We start from the raw sequence: 27560 nt of genomic DNA, 5'->3' as shown, positions 1-27560 counted from the left end.
ATCATGTTTCCTCTCCTCTTTCCCTCTCTTTTTTCAATAATATCCCTCTAATTATAATGTTTCTCTTTAATTTCAATTATTTTTAAGAATACCCCTCCATTTTTCATCAGTTTTATTCTTTTAACCACTTAACCCTCAAAATATTAATAAATCAATCAAGAGTGAGTGTCAAGTTGAGAGTCCTAAAAGAACTAAAAGAAAACCCATTAAAATTTAGGTGGAGACATTATGAACCCTTGCAATATAGTGGAATGGAGAAAAAAAAAAAAACAAGATTTATTTAGCCAATCCCAAATCTTTGGTTTAAAGCTTCTTTTTTGTTGTAGAATTACGGAGACCCATATCAGCGCATTGCACCGCAGATTAAGGATTATTAGTGAAGTTCACAGTTGACCCAAAAAAAATGGTACTTCTCATTAAATAATACCACCAGATTAAGCATAAATATTATACAAACAGCAGACAAGCTTTCTATCCTCCTATCTCTTGCTTCATCATTTCTTTGATTTATACAAAAAATAGAAAACAAAAAGAAAAAGAAATTATATTGCCACACCAATTTTCGTTAATGTCACCCCAATTTATATGCAAATCACCAAAGAAATAGCGCACATCTTGGGGTGGCGTTAGCAAAGCTTGTGTGCCAATAGAAGTTCTCACAAGTAAACAGATTTAAAGCCAACCGAACACAAAAAATAGGTACTTCTCATATGCACTCAATGCAAGAATTGCCATTTCTTCTCTTTGGATTATCTGAGGCGTTAATCGGATGCGTCAAATCATTTCACAAGCTCTTTTGATAACAAATACCGGAAAGCAAAGTTGTGAGGAACCCATTCGATGTTCTTACGAGAACACCCACGGAGAGATCTACGCATTTTCTCACGTAGAATCTCAGGTAAACATTGTTCGAGCATCTCCACCACACCAACTGAACACAATCCCGCATCCTTTGCAAAAGACTCTACAATCTTCGGCAAAAGGATTTTTTGTTCTTGACGTAAACCAAATGTAGAACGAATGTAATCTTCTTTCGCCATTTCCATGTCCTGGTACACTTTCTTCGGTGTGTATATCCTGACCTGAGGATATCAAAATGTAAGACACCCAATTGTAAAGATAATAATCAATTTTTTTTTTTTTTTTTTTGTTGGAAGATAGATGATTTATTTTAGAGAGATTATATTGCTACAGCCACACCAACTTTCGCTAACATCACCCCAATTCATATAACAAATTAGCACATGTCTTGGGGTGGCTTTAGTAAAAGTTAGTGTAGCTATAGAAGCTCTCTTATTTTTATTTAAAAATGAAAAAATGTGGCCTCAGAAGCCAGCTTAGTAAGCCCAAGATTGAAATATTGAAGAAGAAGAATAAGAAAGCACAGAGTGTGAAAGAGGTTTCGGAAGCCTTGGTGAGCGAGAAAGCCATTACTCTAGAACAATATTTCAAACCAAAAGAAAGAAATATAAATAACAAATACAATTTACCGAAGGATCGGAGTGCCTTCCAGAACAAAGCGCGAAGTGTAAAAGAGGTTCCGGATGCTCAATTGCATATGCTTGCCGTTCATCTCTGGCTTTGAATTTCGTCCTTGTAGAAAATAATGTCCGAAACCACTAAAAGTAGGAAAAAATAATAATAATAACTTTATCAGCCCCACTACCATTATATATTTAAGGAGATAAATCATAGATAATCTTAAACCAAACCAATTGGTATGGAAGAAATGTCTGTGTGATGTAGGACAGGTCATAGAAGAATTTATTGAATGTTTGAATTAAGAAGAAATTAGGCCAAAAGAAAAAATAATTGTGCGCACTTAGCTTCAAATTGGCATATCTTTGCAACCATAAAATAGTTTGACTACTATAATATAAAAAACCAATATTTATAGACAGATAATGCAAAACCCACCTGTCCAGGACGAAGCATACGGCATCCTAGGATAGAGCTCTGTATCGTGTCTGCACTTATGGAATGACTCCCCACATTATATGAAGCCTGGATTATTACACATAGTGCATGAAAACAGGATCTTATACAACATTTTCCTCCAAAAAAATAAATCAACAAGTTTCTGCTAACCTTGAGGACTAACGATACTCTTTTTAGATTATTTTGTGGAATCCCATAAACCAAAAATGCCTGTAAGACCACATTAAAAATGGGTTACCATCGATTCATGAATCACGGCCATAACAGATTTTTTTTTTATAAAAAAGAAGTTTTATATGTTTCTTAATGACACAATCCTTACATGCATCACCAAGGCATTGTGTATGTTGATCCAAAAAGCAAGCTTCTCCTCATGCTTCATCTTTCTCAGATCAACTTCTTCCAATCGGCAAACAAGAGACCTACACCAGGACAACTCATTTGTCAAACTTACTATAAATCGCTAGAAACTACTGATGGGTACAATGTTTATTATCTCTCTGCATTGGTGGATGTGGAGCCAAACTTTGTGAGATGTTTAAAACACATTTGACACATTTTGTCCCCTACATTAGCACTTAAGTTATGTGCGAATATTTGGGGCTAGGAAACCATGAACCAAGACCTAAGAAAGAAGCTTGGTGGTTCCCTAACCATTAAGCCAAAAGTTTATATGTGCAAATAATTATCTTTTCTCAAAGACCATTTTGAAATCTTTTCTAGTGCTTCCAAGCCAAATCATAATCTCCGATTCTTCTATAGTATTATGTTTAGAAGAACAATGTATCAAAAAGAGACCTACTACATATTGATACAATACGATGAGTAGATAATATCATCTTTCTTTGCTACATCTTTATTATTATAATGAGAGAAGGCAGAGTAGAAGTAGTTCGACACAAAATTTTGGATCCCACAAATGCCCCACATTTACATGTAAACTTATTATAATCAGGTTCATTTTGGTATAAAAAAAAACAAGTAACTTAACACCCATGTCCCTAGAATCACGTTGGTTTGTTTTCAAATTAAAAAAAAATATATCATTTTTACAATGTAATATTCAAAAACTCTTTAATCAATGTTTTAATTTACAGATAAAACCTTTTCATAGATGTGCGTTTGCACATGCCACCTACTAGTAATGCTTAACAAGATCGAGACATCATAATTTTTTTATAAAAATAACACAACATTAAAGGATAAAGAGCACGATTAGTAAATGGCACAAATCTATTCCAAGATCAGAGGCTCACCTAAAATTTTGCAACATATCATCGATATTGTTCAGCCTCTGACTATCCGTACAAATCCAAGGAACCTCAACCATTGTGCTGTAAGGTCCACTGAATTCTTTCAACCCTTCCACGTGGAAAGGGTTATCTAATCGTGCATCAAAAGAGGAACTCCACATATCACACTGATCTTGAGGAGAAAATTCACTCACAGATGACAACGATGAAATAGGAGAAGATGATAGGCCATGCTGCACCAGAGGGGGGTCAGAAAGTTTGCAATATATAGCTGATATGCACTTAATCATATCTTCAGAAATCTTGTTAGGTGTTTCGGGAACATGATCGGCAATGTGGGTACCAAGATGTTCAGCTAAACTGATCACATTTGAAGCACTGTCTGCATACTGTAGATAAGACATTATAAGTCAGGAGATCACTCATGAGCAATCAGAAAATGGGTTTAAAATGGCAAGAGAAAACTTTGGAAATAACGGGAAAGAAATGATAAATATATAATAATAATATATAAATAAATAAATTATATATATATATATATATATATATATATATATATATATAAATTATGAAAAAATATAATATATATTTAATACATTAGACATTTATTCTAAGTTTCCAATATATTTTCATGTAAAAATAATATTAGTGAATATCTATGCATGATAACATTTTTCCAGACATAAATTATACATTTTATAATGTTAAATAAGTTTAACCATCAACGTATCTTTTGAGCGGAATAAGACACTTGAAAAAATAAAAACCATAATGTCAAGATTTTATCATCAAATCCCACATTAAACAACATTTATAAATAAATTACAAACAACCATAAGGTTATAAAAAATTAACCATTTCTTACTTTAAAAAAATGTCTAAAATGTAAAAATGCTTTAGAGTTACAGAACGTGTTGAAAACGAGACTTTTTCAACAACAAAAAAGACAGTATTTTGTTACTATGCTCACAAGCATCTATAGATTGTTTTAAGATTTAAGCGAAGAAAACTACGATACCTCGAGAAAAGACAAAGGTTGGGAATGGCATGACCGCACAGCTTTATCTAGATTTTCCATGGGAGGAGACATTCTAATGGAGTAAGCCGAACGTTGAGATAGTGCGGAGTGGCTGCGGTGGATACCGGAATCTAATAGCACCTCAGAAGCCCCATGACTGAGTTCCTTTCGTGTACTAGCAATTGAATCTTTAGGCACAAATAGCTGACTAGATTGATTGGCTGAACATTCTCTCTTCGACGTAATATCAAGTCCACTAACTTCTTGCAATATCTCTTTCGGGGTGTTTGATGGTGACTTTAATCTTTCGACCTTTGTAGATGGAGACACTGAAAAATTTTGTTGGTTGAATGCCTTACGGTACAATGAAAGAAGATATTGTTCCAAATATACAACTTCCAATTCCAACACTGCAATCTCTTTGATAAGTTCCTTGGCAGGCTGAATGCAAGAAAAAGTATACTGTTAGCCGATTGGTTCAAACAAAATAACCCAAATCAAAATTTAATCACAAAGAAAAAGTAACAATGGAATGAAGTTGACTAAGAATAAAAGATCAATTTCCCTTATGTAATTTTGGCGTGTCTGCTGATATTGGTCAAGGAAAGGTGACAAAATGGTTAAACTTCGAAAACCCACACAATGACATTGCCTCATAGTTCTTTACAATTATTTTTGTAAACAAACAATAATTCATTTAAACTACGCGGATAGTGCATATTTATATAGAGATGAAGTAAGACAGGAAAGGAATACCTTGGGCATTGAGTTTTCATCAGAAGTATAATGGGAGGACGAACTATACCCTAGAGCCTTTTCAAGAGTCCTCCGCACCACAAATTGGTCTTGTAATCGTTTCTCAAGATGTAGAATCTGGATAAAAGACCAAAATCATTAAGGAAAAATAATGTCACAAACATGCTGGGCAGTTCAAAGATTTGACGGGAAAATGGGCGAGAAAAGTATAAAATTCTTCATAATAAGATATGAGACAAGTGGAGCTAATGAAAACAAAAAAAAAATGTGAATCAAGAAAATTAATCCAAAATTTCACTAAGGGCGCAACCTAAACGTGGGGAGCAATTACAGTCAGATAACCTCATAAGCTTTAAAAACTTCTGAATAATGAGTATTCAGACACCACAAGTACAGTTATACACACCTCTTGCTTCAAAGAACTTTGGAGCACATTGTTTGGGGATTGCTTCTTCATTTCAACTCGGCAATTAACTTGTCCCTTATCCTTGTGACCAAATAAAATCTATTATCAAACACGTCTGACAGTTTATAGAATAAAGCTTTAGAAGGAAATGAAAAAAGCTTATAGTGAATCATATAACACTTTTAGTCTAATAAGCACAAATAAATATTTGCAACAATAGCAAAGCTAAGTGGTTAAACCAAACAATAAGTAATTGTTTAGAAAGAGTTCTCATTTTAATATTAAAGAGAAAAAAAAAAAACTGGAGCCTTACCAATTGTATATGACATTCAGGGGAAATATCCAAATTATCTTCTTCGACTCTCTTATCAGGTTCGCTGAAAATAAAGAATAAATTAACATCAATCTCAATATATAATGGACAAACTATACTTCTACAAGGTGCGATTTCAAAAGAAAAACCCAAGTAACTTCTGATTTAATAGGGGGAAAAGAAACTATCAATCTCTTGACCAACCAATAATTGTAGCTCTTATTTCCCAAGAGCCCCATTTCAGGATTCTTTTAATTGCACAAATTGGCTTCTTCATCATTATAATGCACATCAAAAGAAAGAAAAAGGATCACATTATAGAAGCACTAAAATGATCACAAACCAACCAACATTTCTGATTAAAAGAACTATAAATTCTCCTCTTTTTTTAACCTGACGAACCTATGAATTTTTTTTATTTTTTTTTTAAAGAATGAACCTAGGAATTCATTTCTGATAAAACCCATGTAGGATTTTTCTCATTGTAAATACCAAAACACTTGAAAAGGGGAATGTTCAAAAAGCAAAAAAATAAATAAAAACAAAAAGCCAAAACAAAATTTGTTTTGCTTGTTGGAATCACAAAGCAGATATATGGTAATTATATAAGGCTGCACTAAGATGCTAATTTTAACTTATTTTCCCCAAACCCGATCCTTTGCAGTTTAGATAACCCATCAACTTAAATTATCCAAGTTGGGTTTAAAAAATAAAAAATAAATTGTCATTGAAACTGCTACCTCATAGAACGCTTGTGTCTTGAAGATAGTCCCATGGTTTTGGATGGTTTCAGACATGAATCATGCCATTTCACCTTCTGCATTTTAGTCCCAAGACTCTCTTCAAAACTTATTGTCAAGAACTGTTTGGCAAGGAAATAAAAAAGCAATTTCAGAAAGATTTCTATCATAATGAAACAAACTTCCACATAGATAGAGAGAGAGAGAGAGAGAGAGAGAGCTAACCCAGTTGGACTGCTGAACAGATGAACCAAACCCACAAATCCAAATGTCAAATGGGTTCTCAGATATTCCTCATTTGATTCAGAATCTTGTATTGTTGAACAAATGAAACAAAACCCACCAATCCAAAGGTCAAATGGATTCCAAAATCCAAATGGGTCCTCAAATATTCCTGATTTGATTCAGAATCTTAAGAGTCTCTAAACATTGAAGCAAACCCAGAGACCAAAACCTCTCTTTTTTTTCAGCAAAAAGTAATGATTTAGCAAGAGCACTAGTAGTGCCTGAACAAAAAACAGAGTTGAATGATGAAACTCTTCTTAATTAAATCCATTTATAGTGCTTATTAATAAAGAAGACCATTTGATTATTAATCTTTTCTCCTCCTCTCAGATGAACAACCAGCTTTCAAGCTTTTTTTATAGTGGCTTTTTGCATTAAAAGAAAGAAATTCAGGTTGTGAGAATGGTGGGTGGGTGTGTGTGTGTGTGTGGGTGGGAGAGAGAAAGAGACATGTAATTGAAGAAAGTCCAAGTGAGTAGACCTCAATATCAATTGTCAATATCAAAAGTAGACAAATTTCTCAGACAGATCTTTAAAGGACAAATTGGAGGAAGAAAATAGTGGGAGTGAGTCCAACACTAAAACTATTATAAATTTATAATTCCTTGTCCACATTCCCCTTCTCCTCTATGGTTTAATTAAGACAGAGCAAGTAAGAGTGGGTGGCCGCCCTGACCCACACTTCCTCGCGCACAGTCATCCTGACTTACCCCTTCATTTATTTATAGAGCTACTATTGGCATCCAAACTTTTATTTATTACACTCCAATTTCTTAAATTAGGGATTTTTCCTAAAAATTACACAACTTATGTCCAAATTCCCCATTTAGTACATTCTTCATTTTAATTCCCAAAACATGCGTTTTCATTGAATTTGTCACTTTTATAATCAATAAATTCATTGATAAATTACCAACGAGATCATTGACATGGCAAATTTGTTAATATCTTATTTGAATAATAATTTTCTAACTTGAAAATCTTGATTAGGTCAATACTCGACTAACATGGCATAAACACGGAACCGTACATCTTTTCATCGGGATACACAATTGTACATATCCTGAGAATAAAGATCTATAGTTCCGTGTCCGTGACACGCTAGTTGAGTATTGACCAAGTGAAGATTTTCTAGTTAGAAAATCAACACTCATTTCATTTATAAAGCTACTATTGCCACACCAATTTTACTAATGCCACACAAATTGTGTGCAATTATGAATTCATTGATGATTAAAATAGGAATTGGTGTGACATTTAGTAAAGATTGGTGTGGCAATAATAACTCTCTTCTTTCTTTTCTTTTTTTGAAGAGGTCAATCGGGTTAAAATAGTCCCAAACCAGCATAAGAAGGGTTTCAATGGGTTTGAACCTAAGACTTAGGGAACAACCTCCACAAGGTCTTACCACTGAGTTAAGTAGTTTTTCTTTGCAATTATTTATGAACCGCCTCAGCTATACAAGGTAATTGTGAGGCGTAAACAGTAGTATGTTAACTAAGTTAGGGTGATTAGTATTATTATTGAGATTAAGCAAGCTTGTAAAGAGCAATTTAGAAGAAAAAAAGCCAAACATCAAAAGGGCTGAAAGGTGAGGGTTGAAGGAGACAGACATTGGATGCTTCAAGGGGATATGAGTTTTGGCTAAAAATGTTCTCTCTCACTCTCTTTTAGTAAATTGGAGATACTCATTAATTGTCCTAAAGTGTCAAAGGATTAACATTTGTCACAGAATCCAAGAATAAAATTAAGTGTTAGGGGCTTGACCTTTTATAAAAGTTAAAAATGTAAGGTGTGTTTGGTAGGGTAGCCTAAGCCACTTTTTGTCGTGACAGAGACATGTTCCTAAAAGCTTCTTTTCTACACCCACAAATGAGAGAGGGAGAGAGAGAGTATGTTAATTAGTAATTTTGACATTACTCCTTATTGTTTTTATAAATATATGAGATACACCCCATATTTTCAAATTTATACATGACCCCTTTGACTGTGGAATACTAAAGGTTCTTCTTCACTCTCCTACCAACAACAAAAAAATTAATTAAATTAAATTAAATTTTCTTAAAAAATCCATCATTTTCAATCTTCAAAAATCCTTCCCTTACTAGATAGTGAGGAAAAAAGACTTTATTTCTCGAGATCTGTTGGATGCTGGATGAGACTAGTAAAGTCTTTTTTTCCTCACTTTGTTAGTAAGGCTAGTCGAATTCCTTAATTAATTACTATATGTTGTCAATCATTTCTTTTTCTTAATCACTAAAAAGAAAACACTAGCATTTTTATCTTAGAGAATTTTGCCTAATAAACAAAAAGGATAATTTTTAAGGAAAAACATCAATGATTACCAAATAAATTGAAACTTTATACTATAAGATCCTTTATAGGAGTTGAATCTAGGACTTTTTTTGGCTAATGGTTGAAGAATGAAGATGGGGAACATTTCCATCATTTTATAAGGGTTGATTTGACTATAAGTTGAAGTGGGGAAAATGACTTCCCTTGGACAATGTTATTTTTAAGCGTTTGATTATAAATTTTTCTTAGAATTTAATTTTTTGTCCATAATGATTTTCGATTCCAAAAGGAAAAAATGAGTTTGTAAAAGTGATTTTCCCACATCCTTGTCTCGTGAGTTAAAATATTTTAGATATTTTTTTCACTCTTTAGAAACTTCAACTTGAATATTTGTTCTAACTATTGTTGTAATCAGCGTTTGTAGAGTATGCTCTAATCATTTTAATTGACTTTCTCGGTGCTGTTTGTTAAACTGAAAAAAATAAGTGTTGAATAGCATTAAGCGCTAAAACTTATAAGCGCTGAATTTAAGTGCTGAAAAAGTTGTTTGTTTAGATGCTGAATCATGTTTGTTACACATTGTTGAAACTGATAAATTGTCTTTGTTACCCTTACAATCATATTATACATTGTTTACATGTTTCAAATGCTTATTTATTATTAAACACAATAAAATATATTATTTCTTATAAAATTAAAATACAATTTATTTTTAAATAATAAATAATACTCAAATCTTCAATTTATAAATAATAATTTCTATTTATAAAAGCCCACAAATTTCAAATTAAAAATAATAATGTCATACAAGTCACTAAAATTTGAAATCAAGTTTAAAAGAACTTAATTTTGGATGAATAATTTTCGATGGAAATGAAGGATGTGTAATTATAAAAGCATCCTATGAATTAATAAGGGCAACCCACACTATAGCCATTTTTTGTTTTGTTTTATATGAGTTAAAATTTTTGGAATGAGCAAATTTTTAGTGAGGATAATCTATATGGTCTAAAGATCATCCTCACCAAAAATTAGTCTATTTTGAAACTTCTAACTCATTAAAAATAATTTTCAAAAAAAAAAAAAGGGACAATTTACGGTTCTTGAACTTGTTTTGATAGGGTTAGAAGTTTCAAGATGTGCTGATTTTTTGTGAGGATGATCTCCTCATTGTAGAGATCATCCTCACCAAAAATCAACTCATTCCAAAACTTTTAACTCAAATAAGACAAAATAATTTAGCTATGGTGTGGGTTTATTAATTTGTGGGGTGTTTATATACTTATCCATAGGATATAAGAGGTAATATCCTTTTAAGAATAAGGGCATACTTGTCCGTGTTGAAAAAAGCAAAGTGCTTACCGCTTCAGCACTTTTTTTCAGCATCAAAATAGTGCTAAATTTTTTTCACTTATTTTCAGCAATAAGCACGAGTAAACAAACGTGCTATTTTGACAAAAGTGCTGAATTTAATTTTTTTCAGCAATAAGCACTGAAAAATAGCGCAAACAAACACCGCCTTAGTTTATTGTCCATTGAAACTATTTATTCTTACATTAACATATTTCTTATTTTTTATTTTCTTGTATTTTCATCCATCCATCAAGTACAATATATAATCATATTATCGCATGGACAATTAAACATCCAACCGAAGATTGCTCAAAATTCAACTCCATAAAAGGAACTAATCTTATTACCATTTTATATAAAAAGTTATTTTAGATTGATTGGGATGCATTTATCATAGAGTTGCGATCGAGACCACTGTCCTGTTCTTATAAAAATGTTAGGTGTCTACATGACCCATTTTTATTGGAGTTTAGGTTTGGTTAAGAGTTCTAAATGTTTTAAATTTTAACAAAAATGTGTCATGAACCCCAAGGGGTTGGCTCAATGGCAATTTCAGACTAATAAGCGGTTAATGCCTATAAGTCATGAGTTCGATACTCAGCATGAGCATTAGTTCCTCAAGGGCCACCCGCAAAGGTGCACCATCACTTACTTGGTGTGTGTGATGTGCAGGTGTTGCATGTGCCTAGGGACTAGTCCTTGGACAAGACCATGATCTATAGACTAGGCAAAACTTAGATATAGGTCCCATCCACTGTCTATAGGGATACCCAGTTATTAAAAAATAAAATAAAAAATGCCATGTAGACACCTTACTTTTATTATAGGAACGGGACAACATTCTAGATCGTGACATTCTGTCATATACTTCAAAAGCACATCTCCGCTTAAATCCCTCATGAAGAAAAAGTAATGTAAAAGTTCATTGATGTTAGAATTTAAAATCCATGCTTCATGGACTCTGATTTTGATGGATGGGGGGCGGGGTGATATCAAAGGATTGATACCACCCTCGTAGACATAGATGTTGTGCCAAATCATTTAAGAAAATGAGATTTTTTATTATTATGATTTTCATTTTCAAATTTTAAAGGGCATCAAAGATGGGGAGATTTCGACATTGATATTAAGAAAATTAGTTTTTCTTCCAACTAATTAAAAATAAATAAATTAAAAGAGTATTCAAATGAAACTGACAGACATACTTGTAGTTTCATGAAATTATCAATTACTTTAAAACATTCTTTAATGCAAGCTCTGCCAAAAAAGAAAAAAAAAAAAAGCCCCACAAAAACCCATGCTACTTAGATTTTACGACAAAACATATTTAATTTTATTATAATTAATGTTTACATATCTCCATAATTTTAAATTGAGACTAATTCATCACAAAGAACCAATATTTTTTATTTAAAAAATGAATAAAAAGTCAAACCACACCAAGAGTTCACGTTTTATAGCATCTCAATAATATTTTTTTAATGTACATAGCCCCAATAGTCAACAAGGTGTGTATCAAGTATCAACGATTAGGAATCCAATGTGTACGTACACGACTCAATTATTAATTGGTATTAAATATAGAACATCAAGGCCAGACTTGGTCAAAAGGGCTTATTCAAATTCATCACTTGAAAATAATGGATCAATTACAATTGTAAATTACCTTGGAAACAACAGCTAAGAAGTACATTTTGGTAAATTAAAATTTTAAAGCTATGTTACATAAGTGTTATGTGTAGGAGTTTTTATTATAGTTTGTTAAAAGTAATTTTCAATTATTGGATTATTAAAGGATATAATTGTAAATATAAAATTTAATGAGAGTGATAATAAATTGAATAATGTTGAAGTGACTTCAAAATTGTACTTCATATCTCACTTTCTTGACGTGGAAGTATGTAGGAATCATAAATGCTTTTTTCACTCGTACCTCAATGAATAGCATTTATGATTCCTATAGGAAAGTGATATGAGGTACAATCTTGAGGTCACTTAGTATGTTTTCGGGTAGTAGTTTACCTTCCTGTCCTCACTAAAATTATAATTTTTTCAATAAAAATCCACATAAATTTTAGAAAAAATAATAATATAAAAATATTTATAAATAAATCAGAAAGAAAAAATAAAAATAAAATAAATTGAGGCCTCGTTTTCCCAAATCCCATTTCACAATGTCATCCAAACTTCAAAAATTTTAACTTAGAAGTTCATTTATCAAAGCAATGGTTGCTTAGTATTACTCCCTACTAGTCTACCACATAATTGGGGAAACCTTAGCTGTTGCTCACAATCATCTTTCTTGGATGTTGTCCATACAAAATATGCCATGTGGCATACTTATGATCTCACTGACCTAACAAAAAAATTAGATTCGATCAGGGTTGCCCAATTTGTTGCAAAGGAACCAAATCGCAAACCAGTTCATGGTATGATTCGTGAAATGTAACGAATCAAATTAATGTGGCATATTTTACGAAAAGTTTGATAATATTTAAGATTCCCCGTCAAAATTTTAATTGATGGCATGCCCTTTTGACCTTAGTCTTTTTAAAGTGACTGATGAAAAATGACCAACTACTCTCAATTACTCTCAATTTTCAACTTATAAATTAAAAAACTTGACTCTTTATTCTCAAAATTTGTCATCATCAACCCTACTCATCACTTCAACCTTTAAATGCCCCTCGTCTTTGTCTACTCCTACGAATCGGCTTCATTCTCAAGTGACAAATCACGAATTACGAACTTGAATTCGAACTGAACGAACCCACGAATTAGGTAACATAGGACTTGATAGGTGATGACCAAACATTCTATTCACACATTGTCATCATGGGCTTGGTAGCCCATTTGTATACCTTTTATGAAGCCCATAATCAAATGATCAAATTACAACTCCTACAAATCACCTATCAAGCTGATTATTCATGTTGGGGTTTGTGGGCCCCTAAAAGTCTGCCATATGGCAATATTTGGTTGGACCAGCACGTGAGAAAGATATTAGTGATTTATACTTTAGATTTCCTTAAAACTGAAGGTGGAGATAAAAAATGCAACGAAATACAGGGACCTAGAGTTCCTCGAGTTTTGTAAAATAAAATCCTGAATAAACGTCCGTCAGCATTGAAGAAGAAAAAACGGAAACGGCGTTAAGGCGTAGAATCCTAGACACGACAGAAAAGCGAACTTTCCAAAAGACATTTGGACAAGCGAGTCAATGCTAATGATACAAGAAAAAGGTATCTCACTATCTCTCTCCAACCACCCTAAGCCCGTGGGGACCTATACCAAAAATAATAATAATAAGAAGGGTATTTTAGTCAATATGATAATTTATAGATTGCTCGACAAAGTATGTAATTATTAGGATCATTGTTATAATTAAAAGTTAGTTTAAGAGGAACTTATTGGAAGGAGGAAATTACTTAAAAAATAATTGTGTAAATTGTTGAAATTACTTTACTAATAATGTCATTTTTTATATTTACGAAAATGGTCATATACAGAATCATGATCTGATTTGTGGACTCGTGAAAAGAGTTTTTAAGTATAAACATGCAATCCCAACCATTAAACAAGGCATCCAACATTCAAGATAAGACTTGTATTTTGAAAATTTATCATACATCCCAGAGATATATCTTGATTGTAGAATTTTATGTTTTAATAGGATTGCGTATTTATATATGAAATTTTTTTTTTACTAGTTTATATATATATGAGCTGTGTTGGAATGACCTCAAGTTGGAACCCTATATCGTCCTTTTTGACGTGAAAGTAGATATATACCATAGATATTTTTACTCGTGCCTCGATGAAAAGCATCTATGGTTACCATACACTTTCATGTCAAGAAGTGCAATATGAAATTCTAATCTAAGGCCACTTCAGCATTATATATATATAATAATTCCAAATGATGGTTGGTGCTGACTAGCTAAGTTGATAAAGTCTTTGACTGATGATACCATAGATCTAGGTTTAAATTCTGTTAGAACCGAATTACTAAATTCATTAAAAATAGACTTATTGATTAAAAATATATATAAACTATAAAATGAAAAAACTACATGTAAGAAGCAAAGTCTCATAAAAAAATATATATTCAAAAAATACCTCCTAAACTTTGGATACACATTATAACTCTTACTTCCAACTGAACTTCATAAAAAATAATTTTTTTATGAATATTATATTGTAGAGGAAGAATTCGAATGTTATTGATGAATATTCCTCAAATGATTTTTATTTTTTTATTTTTTTTTTAAGAAAGAAGAAGATTACATATAAGATTTGTGTACAAATTCGTTAAAAATTTAACAATTATATCATTTGACTCTGAAGAACCATTTCATTAATTTTCAATCTTCTTAGATGCTTTTATTTCTCATTTTTTCCTTCTTTCCTCTCTCTTTTTAAGTAGTTAAAAATAAAATCCTCAAAAGAATTGCTCAATATCATCAAATTAAGGTAACCCCATACTCTTCCTCTCCTAACTAGATAAGATTAAACTTTAATCATCCCGCGTGGCACGACAGATGAATCCAATGTAGGTCTCAATATCCACACTTAGATTATCCTTAAGATATGCACCAATCAATATCTTGTAATCTACACTAAACCAACTCTAGCATCAAAATATATACTAGATTTAACGTAATTCAATGCCTCCACAAGTATATATAATATTTAAAATATCTTCAAAGTGTATATTAACTCTTCGACTTGTATTTCATTTATACAATACAAATCATATGGTGTAAGTGCCAGTTAGCTTAGTTGATAAAGTCTTGGGGTGATGATATCAGAGACTTGAGTTTAAATATTACTAGCATTGACTTACTAAACTCATTAAAAACAAACTTACTAATAAACAAATAAAAAATACAATTCAAACAATGTTTAGTAATCCTAAAATTTTATTTTATTTTATTTTCGTTAGATCGATAAAATGATACCAAGGGCTCAAATCTTGCCAACATCAAGTTACCGAACTCATTAAAAACAAGCTTATTGATCCAATATATATATATATATATATATAAATCATATAATGTTTAGTAATCCTAAAAATTTTATTTTATTTTATTTTTGTTGGATCGATAAATGATAGTAGTTTTGGTGTCAAATTTGAATCACCACGACATAAAGGCACCAACAAATCCAATCGATTCGAGCAAATTTGAGCACTTTAAGGCACACATGTCAAGAATCGGCTCGTCAAGCATGCACAATTAAAGACATCAAATTTACTTTCCCTAATAACGAAAAAATTCCACTAATGACCCGTTAATCTTTTAGGGCACAAAACTAACCACAACTTTGTCGGTTTCATATTCATGTATGCTGGTTGAGGTAAAGCTTATTATGACCCACAAAACCTTCAACATTATGTATCACTATAGTTTTAAAATTCGATTGAACTCGAATGCCCATTAAATCGAGTCAAATCAATAATTCATGAGTTGACTCAGATGAGTAAAACTATATATTAATATTTATTTTATTTTTTTTCAATATTTTAAAATAAATAATAGTATTCTTTTCTTTTTATTGAGAGCTGCTGCACTTGAACTTTTATTTATTACACCCCAATTAAAGATTAGAATACACTCTTCAAATATTACAAAGGTTTGGCTCAAATTATAATCTCAACTTTACAAAACATTATATAACCCTCGTTCAGACAATTTCAATAGCGTCTTGCAATTATGATTAGGCTCATATAATATCTTAAACCCAAAAAAAAAAATCTAGCTGAAAAAAAAAAGATAGAGCTTCTATTGGCACCCCAACTTTTACTTATTCCCAATCATTAACTTATTTTCTTTATCTTTAATTAGAATGTAATAAGTAAAAGTTAAAAGAAATAATAGCAAAACTCGATTAAGTTTCTGAGCTGATTCGGTGCACTTAGAGTTGAATTGGTTCCATGGAGTTTCGGGTGATTCATCTTGAAATCTAATTAATTCGAATCAACTTGATTGATGTTTGAGTCAACTCAATGAGTAATGAAACTTTGAAACTTAAAAGCAAAGGGGACCTCTTGCTTTAGCAAAAGAGCGTCTCAAAGGTAGTGTTTATGTGAACTGTGAACCAAAGTACAAAGGCTCCACCCGCGCATTAGAGAGAAGCGTGAAGAAGAAGAATAACAAAGAATAAAATCAATCAATCACCTTTACTTTCAACTCTTTTTATGTTGATCAGATTAAGATTTTTTATTTTATTTTTTTCAAAATTTTGACAGATTTTTTCATTACTAAGATATAGTCTTAAATAAAGAAAAATAAAAAATAAAAAAATAAAAAAATAAAAAAATAAAATCAAAGGGGCCCATTCCTACACGTGTGGTTTTATATACTTTTCCTAATCTTTTCTTTTCCAAAAGAGCTAAAGCCCAAAGCCTTATTAATCTCATGACGTCAAATCCTGAAGCACATGAGCTCATTCTTCCTTAGTAGAGCTGCTATTGGAACTCCAACTTTTACTTATAAATAAAGAAAATAAGTAAATGGTTGAGAATAAGTAAAAGTTTGGGTGCCAATAGAAGTTCTTTCTCATTTTGTTTTGCTAGATTTCCATTTTTTGGGGGGGTTTAAGATTTTATTTGAGCCTAATCATAATTATAAACAACTGCTGACATTATTTGAACAGTGTCATAATATTTTGTAGCCAAACCTTTATAATGTTTGGGGTGTGATAAGTAAAAGTAGGGGGGCCAATAACAACTCTCTCCTTTAGTTATGGTCCCTCTAGAGCTGTCAATGGACTGGGTTTGGGTCCCATCCTACTTGATCTGACCCCTCTAGAGCTGTCAATGGACCCGTCTAGATAGTATTAGTAGGCCCATTTATTTTTTCGGCTGAGATGGGCCAGACGAGTAAATTTTCATTTGGTGACCAAAAGAATAAGCAAAGGATTCATTAATAGAAGAGCAACCATGCGCAAACAAGTACAAAGCGTCTATATCCTCCTGAAATACAACACACCCATTCCTATCTCACTACAAAATCTTCAAAACTTACATTCCTAAGTTCTTTGAAAGCTTTAGACCACATGAACAACAGACGTACAGAGAAGATAATAGATTGGGAATCCAAGATTGTTCGCTCCAACCAAAGGCCCCAACAGAATGTGAAATTAGTAAGACTCCATAGCTGTATCTTGACTCCAGAGAAAGAGCTTCCAAGAAGTAGGCAAGTCTCAAATAATGTCTGCAAAGTGCCCCATGGGCATCCAGACACGTCAAACAAACCAAAAAAATGTTACCATACCTCTTAAACATAACACACAATAGTTGGCTCCGGAAAAACCTCTATGCATCAAGATGTCCATTGTCTGAATCCTTCTCAGCACTGTTGTCCAAGTAAAGAATGCCACCATGGAAGTTTCTCTAGGCCCCCAAATTGCGACCTTCGGGAACAAAGAGGGTCCAATACTAGCAAAGGAGTGATAAAAAGACCTAACTGAGAACTACCCATCTTTACACTCCTTCCAAATCCTAAAATCCTTGCAGTCTGGAATTGGATCAAACGTAAGGAATTAGTGTAGGCGAGTAACCTCCCAATCAACTCCAAATCCCAATCATTAAATGCTCTATGGAAGCCAAATCCCAATTCCAAGACCCATTCGTCAAACGCTTGAAGCCAAAATCCCAATGCATGATGGAAACATGGCCACAACTTCTATGCAACGATAATGTCAACAAAGCCTTTATACAGTTTTTGAAAGTATATGGATCATGTTTTTTAACTTCCATTTGGAGTCAGCTAAATGAATCATGTTCCTCCATTCCACTCTATCAAAGCCAAGTATAGTGTTATTGAGAGTGGGTTCAAACCACTTAGCTAAGTGGTAAAGACCTTGTGGAGGTTGTTCCCAAGGTCTTAAGGTTCAAACCCCTTGAACCCATTCTTATACTAAATGCTACTGTTAACCACTAAACCCACCAAGCAAAAAACAAAAAAATAGTGTTATTGAGAGTGGGTTCGCATTTTTATTGCTTCCATCCATGTTGTTTTGAGTCTTCCTCTCGCTCTTTTACAGCCCTAAACTTGAATATTTGAGGCTATGATAAACAAGCCTTTGTCAAACATGCCCATACCATCTCAGTCAACTTTCTCTTAGATTATTGCCTATTGGAGCTACTCCTACATTTTCCTAGAAGGTTTAATTTCCAATTTATCTTTCCTATTCTCTCCACTCATCCATTCCAGCATCCTTATCTCTACAACTTCTACAAAAAGGATATCGTGAACCATCAATATACATTATTCATGGGAAAATAAAAAGGCATCAAGGTAGTATTGGTTATTGAATAATCAACTACTCATAGATCAAGCTGCAGTACTCCATAATATTGCAATAAAACAATGCTGAAACAAGTCGACGTATTTCATAACTCATATTGTGAATAGAATAGGATTAGGTCAATTAGCACAAAAAATGTCAAAGAATTACAAGACATTATGGATGCTTCGATAGGAATGTAACTCAGATGCCTTTCCATACAAAGTTTATGTTCTTTCATGAAGCATATTTTGTCGTTGAACAATAAACCACTCGCCATTTGTTAAGTTATAGTCACCACAACATCTGCAAAATATTTGAGAACTTTGATGCTTGAAATAAATATAAACCTTGAAATAAAGATTTAAAAAGTATAATGGCTTGGAGAACCATAAAATGATAAACTACAACCAATCATACTCAAGTATGAAAAGAGCATGTCATCATACAAACTTTTTTACCATTTCAAACTAGAGATTTATAGTTTGAGGACAGGGATTTCTTCAAAGGAAAAAAGGGTATTTTAGAAACACCCCTGTAAAATTGGTGATATTAGGTTTACTCCCTTGCAGAATGCAAGATTAGGCTTACCCCCCTTGACCGTAAGTCAACGTTGTGTTTTCTTGATGATTTAACGGTGAAATTTTGACTTTTGTTAAAATGCCCTTTAAATACTTAAATTACTAAATCAAAACTAGGAAAAGATCAAAATTTCATTGTTAAATCATCAAGAAAAAGTAACGTTGACTTACGGTGAAGGGGAGTAAACCTAATCTTGCATTTTGCAAGGGGGTAAACCTAATATCACTAATTTTACAGGGGGTGTGTTTTTAAAATACCCACACAAAAAAACCACGAATGAATCACATACCTCAGGGGAGGATATTGTAAACCGCATGGTTGAGGAGTGGTAGTCATAATTTGGTCCAGGTGAGATCTGGGAAACATGCTCTGAAAGAGGTAGGAATCTTGGATTAAGCTCTTTAAGATGAAATGCTCCCTGTCCAAAATTAAAAAGTAAGAAAAAAATCGGTTCCCAAAAATTTAAAATGACCAGCAATAAGAGGCTTTAAATAAAGAAATTAAACCAAGAGCACTTAACAAGGATAGAGAAAATAATTCATCAAAGAACCAATTAAGAGGTGAAACACATCGCAGCACTGATTGTGGAGCAATGAGAATAAAGAAAACAATTGACAATGCTAAATACCATGGTTTTAAATTAATGGAACTCAAATAACTACTGTTATAATGGCAATGCCAGGACCCGTCAGGGGAGATGATGTAGGACATCTACAATCCTAGTTAGAGTTTTACTAGGATTTCTATTTCTAGTTCTAGTAGGACTTCTATTTCATAGTTAAGTTAGGAGTTTAATTCCTTATTAGTTTCTAATTTGTTTTTATTATTTAGATTATTATTAGAAGTGCTTAGAAGTGTCCAATTTGAATTCTAATAGGATTAGAAAATTAGTATTATGTTATAGATAGGCTAGGAATGTTAATTTTTGGTATTTTAAAATGATTCTAAGTTGTTATGATGGAGTTATCTATGTAGGGATAAAAATATTTTACCATAGAGATTGAAAATTATAGATTTTGGGTATAAAAAAAAAATGAAGTTTTGAGTAAAGGTTTTCTATAAGGGCTTTTAAGTAATTGAGATTAAGGTGGGGGATATGTCATCAGTTTGAAAGCATGGTGAGTATCTAAAATATTTACCAAAACTTGGAGGGGGCATGTCTAAATCGATTTCTTGATACCAACACCTCAAAATATGCGGTGAGCAAGGAAGCACACGTGCACTTTCAATAAAGAAATACTAGAATATTGAGAAAAAAATTGGGTGATTCCCTTATATAACAATAAACAATGGCAGAAGAAAATAAAACAGTCTTCCACCAACCAAATATATGATTTAGTCTCCACCACGATTCAAGAATGGCAACATTCCAAGTCAATTCTCTTAACATTTGAACTCAACACAATAGACTTTCCACCTAAAGACCCAAACTAGATTTAGCCAGAAGCACTGTGTAGAGAAGAAGTACTCTGGATGGGTGGAATTTCCACTAAAAATGGTAGCTTAGATGGTGGGCCTAGATGAAAATATGCTCAAATCCAATGGATAAAGGGATTACCCATCAAGCTGATTAAGGGATGTAAGGTCACAAAATGGGTGGCAAGATTGGCTGTAATAAACACATGTTTTCCTATTGAGAACCCATTTATAATTTCTTATAGCACTAGAACCCATTTATAATTTCACATGCAAAGTAGATGGCAATGTAGTTGCTGATAACTGATAGTACGTAGCAGGAATAACGAGCTTCTCTCAATTTTCCTATTGAGACCCCAAAAAAACTCAAAGCAGATAATAAAATAGAACAAAAATGCCATGATAAGCCATAAGCGTAGAGCAACTCAACCCAAGAATAAGTTCCAAAAGTGCAGGATTTTATTTCAACTTTAAAGGACAAAGAATTAATAGAACAGCAATAATGCAGCAACCACACATTAATGGCAAATCAAAGAAGATATGTAACAAGAAATGGAAGAGATACTGAAAAATTCCACGAGAACTGGCTGTAAGCAGAGAGAAGGGAAGCATACCAAGTTACATCGTCCAGAAGAACCCTATTACAATTTACAACCGGGCACTGTATATGGTTGGTGCAATAGTTGTTTACACTTCCCAAAAACATCCTGTGATCATAAAAAGACGTTTCGGATAAAAAAATGAATAGATAAAACATGAATGTGGGAAAGGAACCATTGTTGCCAAGGTTGTGCAAGAAATTTAGTTAAAACATGAATGCTAAAAGAACCCAAAGATGCCTAACATAATACCAACTGATGTAAGCACTCGGTTCACTTTGATGGGGCAATTGTGGGGGACCTAGCATATGAAAGAAATCTTGTCCAGGCATGTGTACAACCATAATGTAGGTCAACACCATGATTTGGGAGCTCAACTAAAATTACCCCTCACTACACTATTACGGCCACAATAACTCTAGAGAGCTGCTATTGGCACCCCAACTTTTATTTATTACACCCCAATTAAAATTAAAGAAAAAAAGTGAATGGTTGAGAATGGGTAAAAGTTGGGGTGCCAATAGAAGCTCTCATTTTTTTTTTGTGTGCAAGATTTCTATTTTTGGGCTTTAGGATTTTATATGAACCTAATCATAATTGTAAAACTATTGAAATTTTTCGAACGAGTGTTATAATGTTTTGTAATGTCAAGATTATAATTTGAGCCAAACCTTTGAAATGTTTGAAGAGTGTGTGTTTTAATCTTTAATTGGGGTGCAATAAATAATGTAATAAGTAAAAGTTGGGGTGCCAATAACAGCTCTCTAACTAGCTACAATTTCCATATCCCACAACAATGACAAAAGGTTAGCCAAATGAGCCTTGAAGCTTGATAAAGGTAATGAACCTAGACTACACCTCTCAACAAGACATAGGATGGACAAGACTCAAACAGAGAGGTGTTCCAAGTTTGGACTGGGTACTCTGACCCCAAGCCGTTGCAAGGCAGACAGGTTGCTGAACTCACAAGGTTGCCAGCCTGACCAACCTTTCTAACACTATTATAATCACTAAAAAGTACCCAATAGCCTTCAAAATGAAACAACTACAACTGCAAATCCAAGAAACAATTCACCACAAATTCTAGATATTTAATCAGTGAACGAGAATATTTTTTACATAAAGTATACAATTTTAATGTTACTACTTTAAGACAACAAAACAAGAAAAATTTCGAGATATTGAGCAATATGACAATAGAGAAACTAAGAATGTAGCAACAGCCTGCATTTTGGCACCTTATAATAAAGTAGTACAGAATCTACAAAAACAGATACGTGGATTTCATTGCATCCAACAGCATATTAAGATCATTTCTTTGGCATTAGAAGTTTTATTAGAACAACAAATTAAAGATGAGAAATTAAAATGTGCATGAGTGCAGCAAAGACAATATATATGGTACAAATATAACTTGGGCTAGCATTGGATCTTGATATTGATTGTTGGACTGAACGCAATACCTCTAATTGTATTCTATTTGTTTCTTTCCTCAAGATGATATCAGAATCGATTTTGACGGACTTCGTAATTTATTTAGGATCCCCTTAATGTTTTGCTAAAATGAAAAAGCCATATCCTATTGGGGAATCTGAAAGTCAGGGCCAGTCAAGGTCCGTTGTCGTCTAAAGTTTTCAAACCTTTTCTGGCAACTCTGAGGGGTCCACAATTTTTATATTGGGCCCTAAAACTGGTTCAACTCTTGCTTCTCAGAATCACAGTTTAAAATTGAACCGGTTCAAAAAGAGCAAAGATTATGGAGAAGGCCTTCTTTTCATCATCTCAAATGATAAAAGCACAACAGCTAGTTTAATTTGAAACCAAACCAGTCAATAACTAACTAACCTTTCACTGTGATAAAGGAGGCTTTCTCTTTTCTCTCTCCATTGGAAACATTATTAATTAAGCACATTGTCTGTGTTTGGAAAATACCCTGCAGACTTCAGTTCCCAACTCAATTCATCCAACTTTTGGTAGATCTCTTTGCCCTTCGGATGAGATCCATCTTTTGGAAGAAACTCATGAACTTGACCATTCACCTCTAACCAGCTACACCCAGGTTCCTTTTTCACACCTTGACTAGACATCTTAGTCCTGACCTTAGCAACATCACGCACCTTCCTTTTGCTGCATAAATGTTGGATAGCAATATATATGTTGAGTCCATTTCGGGTTCAAGTTCAAAGAGTTTCTCAGCTGCTCTTTCCCCAAATTCCACATTTCCATGCATTCTACAAGCCCTGAGAACTGTCTGCCAAATCAAGGTATTGGGGGTGAGAGTCATTTTCTCAATGAATTTTTCAACCTCGTCTAGTTTGCCTGCCCGACCAAGGATATCCAACATACATGCGTAGTGTGCAATTGTCGGAGTGATCTTATAAACTTTGTTTAATGAGTTGAAGTGCCGTTTCCCTTCTTCGATGAAACCCACGTGGTTACATGCGGAAAGAACACCTATAAAGGTGACGTCATCGGTTGTGACACAATCATCATGTAACATACTTTGGAATGCTTCGAGAGCCTTCTTTCCATTTCCATGTTGGGCGTATCCACAAATGATTGTGTTCCATGAGACTAAGTCCCGTGAATCCGAGCAGTTGTTGAATAGGGTCTCTGCATCCTTTATGCACCCACATTTACAATACATATTGACAAGTGAACTCACAACAAACACATCATTTGACTGCCCGGCCTTGATGACATAGGAATGGAGTTGCCGACCATTTTCTAAAGCTGATATACTAGAGCAACCCCTCAAACAGCTGGCAAGAGTGAACTCATTGGGATACGCACCTTCCCATTGCATCTGACAAAAGTATTTAATTGCCTTCTCTCCTTGATTGGTTTGTGCATATCCAGTGATAATCACCATCCAAGTGAATAAATCTCTACTTTTCATTCTATTGAAGATCATATTTGCATTTTCCAAGTATCTGCACTTGGCGTACATGTCAACGAGAGCTGTTCCTACAAAACCATCATCATCATCGAGTCTGTTCTTAACAATGTGGCTGTGGATTTGTTGACCAAAACCTATATTCAAGAGGCTAGAGCAAGACCTTAGAATGCTAATACACGTATACATGTTGGGCTTTAAACCTTCCACAAGCATCCATTTGAAGATCCTCTGCCCTTTATCACAAGCTTCACCGTCGTGGAACCCAGATAGAAGAGCATTCCATGAAACTAAATCCCGGTCTCTCATACCCTCAAAACAATTTGCAACCATCTTGAATCGATCCAATTCTCATGTACATGGAGACCAAAGCATTATTAACCGCATTATCTGATTCTAACCCTAATTTCCATATCGCAAGTCACCGAGATTTGTTGCTGCACTAACAAGACTAGTGAGAGTAAATTGATTTGGTCCCACACCAGTTTTCCTCATTTCATGAAAAAGATAAGCTGCTTCATTGTTGTACCCTTGTTGATCAAGACAAGCAATCATCCCACTCCATGTCACCACAACGGAATTTTCGATCCTAACAAAAACCTTGTATGCATCCTCAGCCAACCCACACTTTGAGTACATATCAATAAGACTACTATTAAAAACCCATCAAGTTCGGAACCAATCTTTACTACAAGAGAATGAATTGCCTGACCTTCTCTCTTCATACTCCTTGAACAGCTCGAACAACCATTGAGGACACTCAAAAGCGTGGAATTGCTGAGCCTCATTTCTGATTCGGTCATTTTATTGAACAGTTTCAAAACCTCTTCTCCATCACCAATCCAAGCGTACCCATTAAGTAATGCATTCCATGATACAGAGTTCTGTTTGGGCATACAAAAGAATACTCTCTCTGCAAGTTCCATGGCACCGCATTTCGTGTAAAGATCAACAAGAGCAGCCCCAACAAATATATCCGATAACAACCCAACTTTAATGATTTCTCCATATACTTGTTTCCCAAAATCTAAGGTCAAGCACAAAAAGCAAGCTTTCAAAGTAGTAGCAAAAGTGAACCCATTCAGCGATATTATCCCATCATCCCTAAGCATATCACAGAACAAAGCAATACCCTCGCTTCCATTCCCTTGTGTAACAAACCCTGAAATCAATGAAGTCCAAGCAACAACATCTCGTTCAGGCATTTTATCAAACAAGTCGTGGGCATATCTGAGTCTCCCACATTTAACATACATACGTATCAAACTAATCCATAAATGTGAATCTGGTTCTAAACCGGTCTTGATCACCTGCCCATGAACTGCCTTTCCATCATTAAGAAATCCTCTTAAACCACAAGTCTGCAACGTTGCAGAGTACTTTTTCAAAGTTTCCTTGCAATCCCAATTAAAACCGACTGGAATTCTACCATTATCTGTTATTGGGTTTGTTTCGATTGTACTTGGAGGATTGAATCTTTGATTAGAACCCATAATGATCCGGGTTTCTTCTTCTCAGGGCGTTTAAAATTCTGAACCGAAGGACTTGATCGATATTGCGTGAACGGGTGAAGAAATCCTTCGTTAGAAACTGCATTGCTTCATGTGTTTGTTTCAACAATTCTAAGGCTCTGTTTGGAAAATCCGTGGGAGATGGTCAAATAAGATCGATGGAAACTTAAATTCTGTAAAATCTCTCGGCCTAGAGACGATGCCTATCGGCAGTGCCATTAACATCGACACACGCAGAGCTTAAACATGACTACACGAGAGGGTTTTCGCTTCCTTTTCAAACTAAAATACAGGTTTTATCTTAGAAAGAATAAGTCTAGCCTTACAATCTTAGTAAGATATTAAATCTTACTAAGAATCGTTAAGCTCACGTTTTGACATTTAAAAACATGATCCAATGCTAAAACGACGTAGAGGACAAAATTTTAAAAAAATTGAAAAAAAAAATACTGAATTTAAAACTAAAATCTGGGAGTTCAGTAGTCGTCTTTCGCAAAACCTTCAATCAAAATCCAAAAATAATTATTTTTGCGAGTTACTATTGCCACACCTAATGAGGTCAAAAGCTCGATCGAATTATTCAACAATATATCATATTTTTGTGAAAGGAAAGAATATTTTTTTTATTTATTAAAATATTAAAAACTATCTTTAATTTTTATTATATTTTTTTACTTTTTTGAGTTGACTCAAGAGTTGTCAATTTGACTCGACACCTAATGGACATCCCAGCTGAGTTGAGTTTTAAAACTGAGGTTTTAGTTTTGAGGGTGGGATAAATCCTAATTTTATGCTTATAGTAACTCAAGACTGAACTTCCTATTGCACATCTTGACATTAAGGTGAATGAGAACTATAAATGATTTTTCACTCATATCTCAAAGAAAGAATTTATGATTTCTATACACTTTCATGTCAAGATGTCGAATGTGGAGTCTAGTCTTAAGGTCACTTCAGCATTATTCATATATTTAATATTTTATGAGTTATATTACATATAATTAAATCAATTTTATAAAAATATTATTTTTAAATTTATTTAACGAATTTCATGTAAAAAAAATGACTAAATAGTACACTCAATTCTGCAATAGCAAGAGTAACTTTCTTTCAACTTTAACAATAATATTATAATAATCGTTCAAATAATATTTTGTAATTATTTACAAATATGATAAGACTCGTATAAAATCCTAAATCCAAAAAATAGAAATCTAGAAGGGGAAAAAATAGAGAATTTCGATTGACACCCCAACTTTTTTTAAATTGAGGTGGTGTACTAAGTAAAAGTATATCATATCGAAATGTGAACCGATCCAATCCCTGGTCAAATTGTTATTGGATTGGATTTGGATCCAGTACTAACATCCTATGGTTGTCAATCAATTCTTAATCCAATCCATCCATGAACAACCTACGTGTTGTTATCTACTCAGTACTGAATTCTTATGGACAGAAAGAGAAGAAGTTTGAAAAATTCTGATTTTAAAATTGAATGTAATAGAATAAATATTACCTAAATAATGGTTGAGGCGTGCACAAAGCACTATCCTAAAACGAAATTCGACTCCCACATATCCAAAATGGTACTCTAAATTAGAATGTAACTTCGAACTCGACGCACCCACGTGAGGTGTAAATCCAAGATTTTACACCCCCCCTGCGCGCACGTCGTACGTGTGCACACGCATTAAGGTTTTCGAACCGATAGATCCAAATTTCAATTGGAACCTTGTGTTTTTCTCTTTGGCCCCCTTGAGCCTGCCCACTACTTCTATCCACTTTAAAGCTATTAGAAGGACAACTATTTAAGAATTGCAAATCAATTCTTCTCCTAATCGATGTGGGACTAAAATTACTCAAGGCAAAAACAAAACTATCAACTAAACTAAAAGTAATAAAGTAAA

The 27560-nt window shown here is 33.5% G+C and overlaps 1 protein-coding gene and 1 pseudogene across 3 annotated transcripts; both read right to left on the bottom strand.

Annotated features, from left to right (window-relative positions):
* Positions 1–384: 384 nt before the first annotated feature.
* On the bottom strand, positions 385–7201 carry LOC147405187 (uncharacterized). 2 transcript variants are annotated; one of them, XM_086441409.1, is made up of 12 exons: positions 6650–7201; positions 6425–6546; positions 5685–5748; positions 5372–5470; positions 4966–5082; positions 4210–4650; positions 3195–3580; positions 2261–2360; positions 2089–2148; positions 1918–2004; positions 1491–1619; positions 385–1082 (listed from the first exon to the last, which is right to left on the bottom strand). In XM_086441409.1, the coding sequence occupies exons 2-12, from the start codon at positions 6505–6507 to the stop codon at positions 780–782; spliced, it is 1869 nt and encodes a 622-aa protein (XP_086297535.1). In that variant the 5' UTR covers positions 6508–6546; positions 6650–7201; the 3' UTR covers positions 385–779. The 2 variants fall into 2 exon arrangements, with proteins under 2 accessions (XP_086297535.1, XP_086297536.1); XM_086441410.1 differs by having other exon boundaries at positions 386–1082; positions 5372–5452; positions 6650–7195.
* Positions 7202–18719: 11518 nt separating this feature from the next.
* On the bottom strand, positions 18720–25938 carry LOC147405186 (pentatricopeptide repeat-containing protein At2g33680-like; annotated as a pseudogene). The gene is made up of 4 exons (XR_015178095.1): positions 23092–25938; positions 21262–21354; positions 19521–19649; positions 18720–18955 (listed from the first exon to the last, which is right to left on the bottom strand). The product of XR_015178095.1 is annotated as a pentatricopeptide repeat-containing protein At2g33680-like (transcript).
* Positions 25939–27560: the final 1622 nt, after the last annotated feature.

The sequence above is a fragment of the Akebia trifoliata genome, chromosome 4, assembly GCF_017979445.1.
Source record: "Akebia trifoliata isolate Shusen 1 chromosome 4, ASM1797944v1, whole genome shotgun sequence".
In the NCBI taxonomy this organism is placed as follows: Eukaryota; Viridiplantae; Streptophyta; class Magnoliopsida; order Ranunculales; family Lardizabalaceae; genus Akebia; species Akebia trifoliata.
This window is presented reverse-complemented; position numbering and strand designations above follow the sequence as displayed.